This window comes from Micrasema longulum, unplaced genomic scaffold (assembly GCF_059751315.1).
Source record: "Micrasema longulum isolate JH-2025_06_02 unplaced genomic scaffold, ASM5975131v1 h1tg000861l, whole genome shotgun sequence".
In the NCBI taxonomy this organism is placed as follows: Eukaryota; Metazoa; Arthropoda; class Insecta; order Trichoptera; family Brachycentridae; genus Micrasema; species Micrasema longulum.
This window is the reverse complement of record NW_028278053.1, coordinates 28,907-43,681: the sequence shown is the minus strand read 5'-3', so window position 1 is coordinate 43,681 and position 14,775 is coordinate 28,907. Positions and strand designations below refer to the sequence as shown.

The following is a 14,775-nucleotide window of genomic DNA, read 5'->3' as shown; positions in this document are numbered from 1 at the left end:
TAATAATTACTACTACTACCATCATGCCATTTCCCCGTAAAGGTAGGCAGAGAGAATGGACCGCCACACGTCTATCCTGGCTTATATTCCTAGCTTCTTCCACATTCATACATCTTGTCATACATGCCCTTCGGTTCTGTCTGCTTTCGACATGACTAGACTTAAGATTTTGATTTATCTGATCATGCCACGTCTTTCTTGGTCGTCCTCGTCTCACGTTACTGTTCATTTTCGCCATATATACTTGTTTTACCATTTTTTCGCCGTCCATTTGTTCTACGTGACCGTGTAATAATTAAAATAATGTATTTAGTTTTATTAATAATTTTTACCACTGTCCGACCAGTCTGACAACGTCGGTATTTACTAAATACAATATATTTTTATTGTTATCATTAAAAATTTGACTTGTTTTAGACAAAAAAAAGCTTTGTGTTATGTTGGTAAAAAAAATGAATTATTTCATTGGTAGCTATGTCGAATTAGTTAACCTTTAACCATTTTGCTGAAAGCCTTTTTATTTACTCTCGTGCCTACTGAAATTAAAAGCGGTGAGATATTTTTTTCATTACTGATATCCCTAAGTATGTCTCTATTTTTTTTGCGTATGTTAGTAGTCAGTACAATACGAAAATTTTTTTTTTTAGTTTTACAGCTGGCTTCTGGCTGGTTTATTTGGTTGCCAAGTTTTAAATATTATATTTCTTAAATGAAACTTTTTTGATTCAATAAACATTTATAGTAAGAAAATAGCAGTTTTATAAACTTGATGTCGATTTATTGTCAGTTTGAGACCCATAGTTTATTAAAAATTCAAGATAAATAATTTGCATAGTTTAAAATATATTATGTATACTGAGGTAAGTACCAAAAAATTTCAAATACTTCCTTCAGTATATTATTATTTAATTAAGGGTAGTCACAAATTCGTAAAAATCATTGTTAAAAAATCCATAATTGTTTATAAACGTTTTAAATTGCATTCGTCTACGAACATTTGGGCACGCTCAAAATACAGTCGACTTTTGAGTTTTTAACTCAAGAAAATAAATATATTTTTTATTAAATTGCTAATTTACAATATTTTCAGAAATAGAAATATTCTTCCCAAGGTTATTAATCATAAATACCTCTTAAATAAATTTACAATTTACTGCCGAAATAGAAGTTTGGGCAGGTCAAAAATGCCGTATATATAATATCTACATTATGGACTATGTGATCATTACAAAAATTTCTAACGGACTTTTCAAGGAACACACTTTATTTTCGGTTCAAATGAGTCTAATTTCACATTAGAACTAACTAAAGCTTTAAGTACCATAAATGAATGAAGAACTCTTTCAACTAGATTTTAATTAAGAACTCTTTCAACTAGGATCATTAAAATTTATCCATAAATTAGCCACTAATGTAATTGTAGACGAAGAACTAAAACTTGTAAAAAATTGTAGTCAACATGGACATAATACGAGAATATCAGACAAATACCATATACAACTTTCTAAAACAAGACCAGGACAATCAAGACTAATGAACCAGGGACTTAAATTATACAATAAACTACCAGACAAAACTAAACAAAAGACTCAGACAAACTTTTAAAAAGATGTATAAATATTATTTTGAACAACAGAGTATGAATGAAAAATGTTTATATTATTTTTGTAAGATGAATGTAATAATCCGTAAGTAAATTTTCAAATAAAAAAATAACTTTATTACTCCAAATTCAATTTATTCTCATTATTATGCAATACGTCTCAATTTGTTTATTGATATTTAATTATATAATCTTCAACATACCTGCCGCAAAAAATTTACTTTCAAAAGTTTTTTGCAATCTTTACTCGTATTGATTATCCGCATCAATTTGTCACTTCAGAATACACTTTTCCAGCTAACATTATTTCAAAACGTTTCTTTTCATATGATAGTGATAATAAAATGTCATTTTGACGAGGCACTTTAAAAAACACAACCTAGCATTTCAATCCAATTAACCGATGCACTTGTATTTTTTGACGAAAATTCGATAATAACAACGCAATAGTTCGTAAAACTTCAAAGTTGAAACTAATGTTTTTTATTTCACTGTAATACCGGTGAATTATTACATCGAATCACGTTTTATGACTACAAATGTCAAATAATAACACATCGCGTACTGTGTTTAAAGGAAAGGTCTTATTCGGAGGGAATTTTTTAACGTTTTGTTAGTTTGTAGTTGTTAGTTGCGCACGCTGAACGCGGAAAAATCAATATTTCACTTTTATTCGGGTAAAATGTTTAATAATATTGGGTTAATGCATAACTAGCTCCAGTTGTCAGGCAAATTGCAGTACAGCGGTAGTACAAGGCGGACGGACAGTGGCGCTACGGTCGCAATTATCGATTCTGCGCATTGGAACTTAGGTGAATTCAAATCGAATTTAGAGCTCTGGAATTTCGAAGTTTTAGGTTAGAGAAGATTCTAGAATTATTATCGAACGACCTACATGTAAAAACAGTACCTACCTTTAATTTTGAGGATTGATTTACTCTTATGTGGCATAAGTCAAAATAAAATCTGTACGTCGTATGCAAACGGATGCAAATCCAAAATTTGATGAAATGACATTTCGATTTTCTTATCCAGTTTATGATCGAGTCCATTAATGTTCGACGAAATGTAAGCCTTATAATGAAAGAACCAATGTATTGAGGTACTGAAAATATAAATTAATGCTATAAATTATAAGAAATCACTTAGAGAAAGTAGATTCTTTTGGCTTTTGTTGAACATTTGACGTTTGGATTTTTATAAGGTAAATTCATATTTCGTCTCGTGTGGTTAGTATAGTCATGACTTTTGAATGTTTATTTAAAATTTTCAAGCTTAGGTAATCAGGGCCGCGATTATGATGGAAAGCTAAGGACGTCATACCTTCAATACCAAGCGATTACGGAGATACACTACCAGCCCCTTCACCTTCAAGTATTAGGTAGGTACATAGATACGTAACAAGGGGTAGCGTACGTCACGGTACACATATCTACGCACTAAAGAGACATTACTTCGTTATGACGTCATGGTTGAAGATAAATTTTCCGGAGCGACTACGAAGATACACTGCCGATCCTACAAGTTTAGATGTAACTACATTGGTTTGTACTGATTGATTGAGTACCCCTAGATATGCATATCAAGGCATTAAAAGTGACGAAAAAATCCAGCGAGCAATTCGTCCTTTTATTACAATGTATTTAATGTTTATTATTCGTTCTGGGGTTGGAACTTTTTTTCTTAAAGCCATTACAAATACGAGAGAGAAATAAATAGATTTTGCACTATTAACTTATTCGAGCATCTAGGTGTCAAAATATTGCCACTCTAAAAAATATATTTAGTTATTTTATTTTTTCTATCTGTTTTACTATCTCCCTGAGTGTACGTATCGAGACGTCAAATGAGTCGGCTTTGTTATAGCTCGGTAAATAAATACAGACGACCGTTAAGCATACCGTCTTGCTAATTGTCAAAAGTCATAAAAAATCATGTTCAAGCGAGCATTTTCCGCTTGGATTTGGATTTATTGGAGCTTATAATCGCTTTGAAGTGGGCGCTTTTTATCACAGAAGCCTATTCAAAATATAAGTGAGAACTATTTCAAATTTTAATGGAGTAAGGAACGCGGACTAAATTTTCGGGATCATCCATTGGTTGGATTCAATCATATGGCGTAGAGATGACAAGTCGGTAGAACGCTCCGATGTAGATAAAGATAGTACAGAGTTAAGTGTAGGTACCGTCTCGATATATACCTACAGATGAAGATAGCGTTCATAATCGCGGTACAGGTAACATTGTAGTGTTTAGTTTATTGTAGTGTTTTAGATTGTGTTGACTTTGTCTTATTGTGAATAAATTTTATTGATAAGTATCAAGAATTGTAAGTACACTACACATTAATGATAAATATTACAACTTAAAAAAAACGTTTTACTTCATTCGTCTAGAACTGAGATTCTTATAATATTTTTTTTTAAATTAAAATTTTTATTTTATAAATACATTTAGGTGTATTACAAAAATCAAATTTAATTACCCATTTGTATTCTCCATTTTTAACTCTGACTTTATCGGTCCCAGGCCCGGATGCAAAAGGAGGAGGGTTCATAGGTGAGGTCAACTGCCTGCCTAAGTTATTTAAAAAAAATATATACATATTTGGACCCCTGTATTTAGTAGCCTTACGTGTCATGTACAAGGCTAAGGTACTCGGAAAAAAATCGTTTTTGTTTATCTTGGAAATGGGATGTTCGATCACTGATTTTGGTTTATTACCTTTATGAGTCCAATCACCATTGTTGCAAAGTTCAAGAACAATGGCGCGTGATAACTACTTTTAACGTCAGTGTATATATCTGTTAAGGATATTCCATCTTTCCTGCATTCTGCTTCAAGATTGTGGCGTTGTAAACTGAAAAATGGGCACTGAAATAACAGATGTTCGATACTCTGTGAAGAAATATCATCGCATGAACAATAGTCATCATTCCTTAATTTATACCTATATTGGTAACTTCTCATAGCTCCGTGTCCGGTAAAAAATTGGGTCGTTTTGAAAGTACCTTGGTGATGACGACGGAAGTTTGCTGCATCAGCCAGCGTTGGGAAAACCATTTTAGTGATTTTACCTGTGGAAGAAGCGCGGTAATGAACCTCCCAACGCTGCTGCGTATTTTGTTTTATACAGCGTTTAGCAAAGTAAAGAGGAAATTCTGAGAAAAAAGGTGCCGTTCTTTTACAAGTTGCGGCTCTTGCTAGTTCATCTGCTCTCACATTTCCTACGATACCAGCATGTCCTCTTATCCAGCATATTTGAATAATCATCCCTCTGATTTTTAGATGCTTGATTTTACTCTGAATATCTACAATTAATGGATTTACCGACCGAGTATCAGTTATGGTTTGAACACCCTAACGACAATCTGATAATATTTTGCAATAACCCATCTCTCTGGTGGTTTTTATAATAACCATTCGATATTCGTATTTTTGTTTCCCTTTGATTGGTTTTGTTTTTTAAAATATGAAATAAAAATATCAGAATGGTAGATGTTTAAAAAGCTGAGAACCATGTGTCCTGTGAACAGAAACATACCCACCAAATTTGATTTCACGATGGATATCCGATTGATTTAATTCATCATTCACACATAAGTAAAACAATGATATGAATTACAAATAGTTTATACTCAATATTTTATTTCATCCAAATCTAAATCATAATTCACCATCTTAAACAAAACAAAACAGTGAATTCAGCAATAAATACTTCCAGAGTATTGTTCTGCTTTTATATTTTTTAGAAATAAATACGTCCCAAATCTGAGCCTTGTGAGATTCCCAAAACGAAAACAGTCTAGAAGTTTTCTTTGTACAATAAACAAAAAACATAATATTATCAATCTGAATAAATTAAAATACTATACGTTTGAATTACATAATATTTTATCATTTACAAAACGGTTATTTTTGTCAAAATGATTTACAACCAGTACCATCAAATCATTCACATAATTCTGTAGCTGGCCAATGACAGATTTCAAATTGAATATAGTTATACAGAAAGCAGCCAGCCATAGAAAAGTGAAACTGAGATAATAGCCATTTAGTGAAAAAAGTGAATCATAAAATCTACACAATATCTTGAATGTTTTTGACTTTAACAAACGATAAACAATGAATACATAAGTTTTTTTAAATATTACAAACAAGAATCTTTTGGCGTATTTGACCCGTTTAAAAGATTTTTAAAGTACCATAATATTTTTCTAGTTTTGTGGGCGTTTTCTGCGAATTGAGAAATGCCGTTTTTGTGATCGACACCGTTTTCCGGAGGTGATTAATACAGTTTTTTTATATGAAAGCGGTCTGGCTGTTTTTAGCAGAACATAGAATCGACCTTACCAATATCTCATCCGAAACTGTTTACTGGCTGCTTTCTGCATAACTACGTTCAATTGTTCTTGCCACCATTTTGTAGAGGGTCGATGTTGATTTACAAAAATGTATATTCAACTATTTTATACACACATGCATATGTTGTAATGTTTTGTATTAATATTTGTTATCAATGACGCCAAACAGTTCATTACAGCGCCATAAAATGACTAAATAATTACTCTCCTGTATAGGCCTCGTGGCGTAATGGTTAGTGCATTAGCCTTCCATGCAAGAAGTCTCGGGTTCGATTCCCGACATGGTTGATATGAAATATTTATTTAAAAGGGTGTTTTCACACTACAATATTTCATAACCCGTTGACCCTTCATGTAACAAGAATGATCAAGATACGCTGCGATTGGTGTACCAATGCAGTGCCCTATGCACCATCAGGTGCGGAAAGGGAATAATGATGATGATGAATATAACGATTTATGACATTGGCCTTTATTGATCCAAGCTTCAGAACTTACATAGGTCCGTTTTGTAATACGTAGTTATGATTAGGTATATTTCTTATTCATGAAAATAATCTATGGTGAAATTCATAATAATAGGTACGTTTATTTTTGCATTACATCCATATTTTATAAAACCAATAAATTTTAAGTTAAAGTTACAAAACAGAGGTAAGGATGTATAAATACATTGAATTCCTTAATAAAGATACCAGTCTCGAAGATGTCGCGAAAGGGATGAAACCAGTCACTGGAAATCCCAAATTTGTGGATCAATGTATCACTTGTCTTTTATTTCTATGATAAATTACAATGAACTTCCATCAAGAAGTTTCACTTATAAACTTAAATGTTTTAACTATAGGTACATCACAAATTATAAGTGTTTCCAGGCCCCGATTACAATAAAGACTTTAATTGTCCACATACAATAATTAAGGACCCTTATATTAACTTCTCATTGGTCTAGTTCAATAACATTCTGCATTATTAATCGATTTAGTTGCTAATTCTCAAGTCTTAATAGTTAAATACAGATAGGTAAATGTAGTCTTATAATTATGGCTGATATCAGAACCCTCGGTGGAACATCGTCTTCAGATTCTCCTCAGGGAGTCAGGAGGATTTCTCTGTCTTGACAAGAATCCAGCATGGACGAGCACATTATAAATCTCTCTTCTTGGAATTTTCTCAGCTTCTCTCGTTTGAACCTTAAAGATAAAGATATAAAGTTTTTTTTTGTATAGAAAATCAATATCTTAGAAAAAGGTACACCTAAGAACAAGTCTCGATGAACAGTGAAATCAAAAAAATATTTTTAAAACAGTATTTTTATTTTGTATTTCTAGCAGCAAAATTAAATACTCATATTAGCATTTATAAAAAAAAATTAAAACAAATAAATTTTAATATATATAAATGTTTAAAAAAAAAAAAAGTTGCTTACTTCTGCAGGGGAGAAGTGAGGGGAGCGCGGCGCAGCATCAGAATCCCTCCTCCCCCCTCCTCGTTTCCCCCCTGCAGAAGTAAGCAACCATTTGCTTTTTTTGATATTTTATTTTTCTAAATTTTATTTGTTCTAAAAAAAATGTGCCAATATGTCTTCTTGCTCTACTGATCATCGTGGTTTCGGATGTGTCAGGGCTTAATCAACATCCTGTATAGTTACGTAAATGCCCGAACTTCCATAATATTCCCTTCTGAGCTGGTATTCCAAACGCTCTCGTGGCCGTATTATCTCGTGTATTTACATACAAAATACACGAGAAAAACTGGCCACGAGAGTGGTTTAGAATACCACCTCTGAGATTCGTCTGTTAAGATACTAATTACCGGCATCTCTCCCTCCCCGAACCAGCTGTGCCTTGCCAGGGCTCTCGAAGTCCTAGCGTCCTGGTAGAAGCGATTCCTCATATGTGGAGTCAGCCGCTCTTCCAGTTGAGCATTGCGTATCACCGCTGGGTGGGCATAGTTCCTTTGTTGAGGTCGAGGGGCGCAGGAGCAACAATTTACAAGTATTATCACAACCATAACCGAACTGGTGATGGTGGAAGATGACATGATGGTTTTGTGTATTTATATTCACTGAAATAATAACATTACATAATTAATATTTAAAGTATTAACTTAGTGGTCTTACTAAATGTTATTAACCACTAATCAGTTCATACATGTACGAGTTGCCTTTTAAAATGCATGTCGGGTTGGTTGTATATTTTTGAGTAACAACTATGGTGAAGGTTTATTGAGGGTTTTATTCTAGTATATTGTTGTGCACACCGTGCTATATTGGTAAAATTACAGTGTTATTTAAAAAAAACATAAATCTAACACAGCACCAATTACGTACACAACACAATATATAATACAATTTCTGACAGGACAACAAAATGTGAGAAGAATATGTTTAACGCAAGACTCCAATTGTGTGAAGTTTGATGTTTGTTTGATATCATTTTTTTTTTTAAGAAGAGGCTAAATATTATTAAAAGAGGCTTATGTTATTAATCGAGGCTAAATATTGCTAAAAGAGGCTAAATATTGCTAAAAGAGGCTAAATATTACTATTGTAAATGAGACTCAGCTTCCGTTTGTAGCGGAGAGCTGAGTCGTTAAATAAATCAAGATCGTACATATTCCCAAATTTGGAAAAATGACTAATTGCTCTTCCTAATAGAGAATTCCGAGCTGCTCTGGTGTGGCATTTATCGTTGATCAGTTACATAGTATGTCTAGTGCAACAAAGGGGAATATTAAAATTGATTTCGCCAGCAAATCGGCACAATAAAAAATCTAATTAATTGGTGTCCTCACGAAGAAATGGGTACATCTCGAAGCCGGTAGATATAGAAAAGTCGGTAAGTGGTTTAATACAAATATTTAATAACATTTACTAAGAATATTACCAACTAGAATAATTCGAGCGTCCACAACTAAAAATATTATTTTTAATTTATTCATTTCATAAATGGTACATGTTTTTTTTATTCTATTCAAATCTACTTTTATACATCAAGTAAATATTATAACTGTAACTCTCCAAAAAGATACTAACTTTCGTGCGTGGAGAGTGACTTACACTGTTATAGTTATTAATTTATTAGAATTTATATAATTTTGAATATACGAGTACATGAGAGGAAAAAAACTTCAAAAATAATAATAATACATTCATACTAATTAAAATTGAATGCAGTTCTTACACTATTGTTCAAAAAATTTATTTGAGTTTACTTTGAATTTATTTATTGATATATTAGTATTAATAGTTTTTAGTTCATTGGGGAGATTACTGTAATTTTTAAAACCTTTGAATACAAAACTGTTTTGACCGTGACTTGTGTGGAATTTAGGGGTTTTAATATTAGTTTGGTATCTGAGTGACTTATCCATCTTAAATTCTTTTATTTTTTCTACTTTATAAATTTGTATAAAGGAATTTATTTTTTAAATAATGTCTACTGTATGAACTTAAAATAATTTATATAGAATTTCCGTGTTGAATGCCGAGGGTTTCCTATAAATTAATTTTTTGTTTGTAATAATTAATAATATTAAATCAATTTTAGATGATGTAGATGTAGATGATTCTGCCTCATAGTTAGGTGGTTAGTGTGTTCGCTAACCATGCTTGAGGTCTCGGGTTCGATTCCTAGAAAGGTTAACGTAAAATATGAGGTGGTGAAAAACGCTGCATAATTGTATCTAGTCCCCAGTTCATAAATTGAATATTTATAGAATTGATAGTGCTCAAAAAAAATCCTGAATCATTTAGAATAAAAATTCTATTTATATTTTTCAAATTATATGGCTTCTTTAAAAAATCATAACCTTGATTCACTTACTAATACACAGAAGAGATATCTTCGATCAGACAAATTTGATTCCCCAGAACTAATTAATTTACTTGCTTACCGTGCCGCTCCATACGAAATAGACTGTCTAATATTTTCTAAAGTCGTAACATTAAAACTAATCATCGGAAATATTTTACCATTCCTCGTATGTAAAAAAATTAATAAGAATTTTAATTCATTGAGGTGATCCACCTTTTCAAACGCTTTAGAATCATCTGTGTACATGACATCATATTAATGCAAACAAAACTAAACTTATGGTTTTTAGCCGAGAGAATCATCTAAATGTAAATCTCCAACTTAAAGGTGTCTATATTGAGAGAGTGAAACAGTTCAAGTACTTAGGCAATATCATCATTGAAAATCTAGATCCCGACATTGAGATAAAATGCCGAATAGAAGCAGCCCGAACAGGATTTAACAAAATTAAACATCTTTGTGACGATACTATAAACCTTAAGCTGAGACAACGAATAGTCAAATGACAGAGACAATACATGGTCTGTCTCACTGTACGGTGTAGAGGCGTGGACTCTTAAAGTTAATATTACAAGCCGCCTTGAAGCATTTGGAATGTGGATCCACCGTAGAATGTCAAGAATATCTTGGACCGATATGATAACCAACAATGAAGTATTACGTAGAGCCAATACTAATAGAGAACTATTTACCACTGTTAAGCTCCGTAAGATTTCATATTTTGTCCATGGGTTGAGAGGTGATAAATATGCCGCACTTCAGCTTGTTATGAAGGGGAAGATCGAGGGACGTAGAGGGGTCGGAAGAAAACAGCTTTCCTGGATTCGAAACATCCGTGTTTGGACCATGATTAGAACTGTGGAGCAGCTGTTTTGAACTGCTCGGGATAGGGAAGCTTTCTCCCAAGTGATCGTCAACGACACGTGAACTGATATAACACGTACAGATGAAGAAGAATATGACATCAACTTGCGTTCTGTCATCCATATTGGTTGTGACGTATTCGGTGAAATTTACCATATTGTTATGAAATATTGCAGTGAAAAAACAGCTTATAAATAAATATTTCATGTCGACCCTGCCAAGAATTGATTACGGGACCACACGCATTTTAGGCGAATGCGTCAACAACTATACTACGAGGTGGGTTTATCTTCACTCGATTTCCCCGAGGTTAGCCATCAAGTTAAAAACACTCGTGCAGAATTTTGGTTCTATTTTAAACTCAGACCTGTGTTCTTCGGCCGCACGTTTACATTACCATATCAGCAGTACAGTATATTTTATTATCATAATCATTTTCGTATGCTCACACAGTGGTGTATAGGGTACTACATTGGCACTCCAATCACAGCTAGTATAGTCGTACGTTTTAGTACAGTATAATATTGCGCAATATTAAAAAAAAAAAAAAGTAATCGAACCCGGGACCTTAAGAATTGTCCAACAACTTCCCTATGAAGCTGACTTATCCCCGCTTGATGAGAGGACCCAAAGAGTCGAAAATGCTCTTCGGGGATTCAGGTTCTATTTCACACACATAACTGTATTCTTCATCCGCCTGGACACGGATGGAACTATATTTTATCATCATCATCATTTCCCTTCCGCAACTTATGGTGCATAGGAAACTGCATTGGTACACCAATCGCAGCGTATCTTGATCATTTTTAAATATGAAGGTAAGATGATCAATCTTATGCTTCAGGTACCAGTCTAGGGACTATGAAATATTCTAGTGTGAATTCACCATTTTAAATAAATATTTCATATCAACCATATCAAGACAAAAAAGATTTGTAAAAAATCTTTGCTTTTAATTAGGTCAATTGTTTTTTGTAAATACAATAAAACTCCGCTTATCCGAACTCCAGTCATCTGAGTTGCCAAATATCCAGATCGTTATCAGGAAACAAAATATAAAGATGTTATAACAACCAATAAAAAAGTAACGAGTTCTATTATTATATATTCCTGTTATTTTTATTTTTATTTTTATTTCAAAGCGCCGATGAACTTTTATTTGTTATTTGTTTGGTACTATATGGATATTATAATTTTTTTGTATAAATTTGATATTTAAATTTTTTAAAAAAAAAAATATTTGCGAAAAACTTTAACTGGATGTATGTCCTATTTTTCAAACTTAAATATTTATTCATTTATTTTTGATTCAACAATATTTTGAGTATCTCCAAATGTTTGCAGACAGGCTGGATTTCCTGGAGTTATGAAGATCTAAATTTGTTGCAATAGAGGGACATATATTTTAGAAGAAAATACAGAAATCTAGGCATTTACACGCCTTATGACCTGTTATTGGCTGATTTAAGGAGCCACTTTACACACTGCGTAACATTCACCATTTTGCCTACTTTCAAACATCCACATTTCCATAACTCTTTTATCTGTGGACTTTTGTGATGTAAAATGTGTAATTCATCCGGTTAAACCATTACACTAACTAGGCAACGCCTGAAAACAATTTTTAAATTATTATACTTCTTTTACCAGTTATAGTCCTTAAAATATAGCTTGATTAGAATGACAGTTGTCAGCGAAAGTGATGACACAACTTTTTAGTGATGCCTAAGGAGTGATTCGACATCTGGCATGTTAATTTTTTTTATACAATGCTTGACATATAAATCAACATAACTTTAAAAAATTAGCTAACTAATCTATTTTTTTAAAAACCTAATTATTAACCACGTTTTTACAAGGTTACGTCATTTTGCAAAAATATTAGAGATGGATCAATGTAAATCGATCGAATAAAAAATATTTAAGTTTATTTCAACAGAGAGGGAAAACATTTTTGAGAAGGGATTATGGAAGTCTAGGCATTTACAGGGCTTATGACCTGTCATTGGCAGGTTTAAGTGGCCACTTTACACACTGTGTATTATTCATTATTCTGCCCATGTTTGAATATCCACATTTCCTCAACTCTTCCATTTGTTAACTTTGGTGAAGTAAAAGAGCTGTTGCACAATGTGTAAAGTCAAACCAGCCAATGACAAGTCATAAGCTCTGTAAATGCCTAGACTTCCATATTCCCTTCTCAAGAATATTTTTCCTCTATGTTGAAATAAATTTTAATATTAATAACTCCCTAGGGAGGAAATCCAGCCCGTCTGTAAGCATTTGGACATACTCAAACATTGTTGAAAAAAAATAATTCATTTGTTGTTGTTCATGAAAAAAAGTATTTTATGTCTTATTTTTTAGTAAATGATTGAAACACATCAATTTTCGGAAACAGAGTTTTGTGTTTGCATGAAAAAACTGATAAAATCGATTTGATCGGTACATGATCAGTGATCTGACATCAGTTTGGCAGCTGTCATTTTAATCAAGCAATATTTTAAGGACTATAGTTTAATCAACAATGTTTTGATTTTACAGTGACAGGTCATAAGTCCTGTAAATGCCTAGACTTCCATAATTTCTTCTCAAAAATGGTACCTCTCTGTGGCAACATACTGAGATTTAATTTCTATTGTTTATAATTTTTTTTTTTAAAACACAAAGTTTCACTTACATTTTTTATTGATAATCCGAGATATAAATAAAACCGTAATTTGATATTTCACTTTACGATAAATATGACATTATGTGCACTGTGTTAACGCTATTGAGTCATAATATCTACTAAGTATGAATAAAGTGATAGAGCTTGGATAACTCAATGTGAACTCCCACTATCATAATCAAACTTACAGCGATTGTTTAGTAACCCTATGCCTGTCGGTGAACCAAGTTATCATACATTTTTTGCTTGAGTAAGCACGCACATTTATTTATTTATTATTATATACACCTGGAGGGCTTTTACATGACAGGTACAAAATTAAAATGGACCTAGGTAGAAGTAAAATGGATTGTCTCATTCGCCCAAACCTACATTGAGTCACGTGCTCCACAAATGTATAATTTTTGCTATGTTTTTGGTCTTTTATTATGCGTTTTATAATATAAATAAAAAAGGCACACGTGAATTAAATATAAACATAAATAAGTAGTGTTTAAAACTGTCTGAATATTCTGTTATTTCTCTCTGTAAATGAATTCTTTTTTGTATATTCTCACATGTAAAAAATAAATAAATACTCGTTTATTGTTAGGTGTTTTATTATTTTTTTATTGAACATTTTTGATAATGTGAAAACAATAAATAAATAAATAAAACCATTTCATGTTATAACAATATGTAGCTCTAATAATTATGTATCTAATGAATATATTTTTTAAAGTATATAATTACATTACGCTTTATATGTATGTTTATAAATAAAGTTAAAATACTACGTAAAAGTAGGTAGGTACATAATGAATTGTTTTTGAAAAATTATAACAGTTTTAGGCAAACTAATTGGTATTATTTAAGTATAGGTAAATAAAATACAAAAAAGTCAATAGGATTTTTACAGCATTCAAAGATGTATGTTAATTTGATTAATTCGCCGTAAGAATTTTTAATTTTAAAATTGATAAAGGAAAATGAACCACATTAATTTCTCCATCCTCGTTTCCGGGCCGGTGTAGTCTGACAATTGGAGAATTTCCAAATAATTCTGTCTACTCGACGCCACAACAATGAAAGACTGCAATCTTATAAATCTATTTAGTACATTGATAGACTTGTCAGTCTCGTTATATCAGGGACTTTATATTTTATTCGGTTATTATATTTTTTCCATGTGTTTTACTATCTTTCCGAGTGTATGTATCGAGACATTATAGGAGCCGGCTTTGTTGTCGATCGGTACAGATCGGTAGATACATACAGACGATCGTTAAGTGTACCGTCTAGGTGATTTCCAAAAGTCATGCAAAATTTCATGCAAGCGAGCATTGTTTCAAAAAAGTCATGCAAGCGAGCATTTTTTGCTTGAACTGGGATTTATTGGAGTTTATATTCGCTTTGAAGTGAGCACTTATAATTACAGAAGCCTATTTAAAATAAAAATGAGAACTATTTTAAATG

At 32.1% G+C, this 14,775-nt stretch overlaps 1 protein-coding gene across 1 annotated transcript; it reads right to left on the bottom strand.

Annotated features, from left to right (window-relative positions):
* Positions 1 to 6,536: 6,536 nt before the first annotated feature.
* On the bottom strand, positions 6,537 to 13,447 carry LOC148278553 (uncharacterized). Its single transcript, XM_088231212.1, has 3 exons — positions 13,330 to 13,447; positions 7,783 to 8,034; positions 6,537 to 7,160 (listed from the first exon to the last, which is right to left on the bottom strand). Exons 2-3 carry the CDS (start codon positions 8,008 to 8,010, stop codon positions 7,047 to 7,049), a joined length of 342 nt encoding a protein of 113 aa, XP_088087338.1. The 5' UTR covers positions 8,011 to 8,034; positions 13,330 to 13,447; the 3' UTR covers positions 6,537 to 7,046.
* Between the last annotated feature and the right edge of the window lie 1,328 nt (positions 13,448 to 14,775).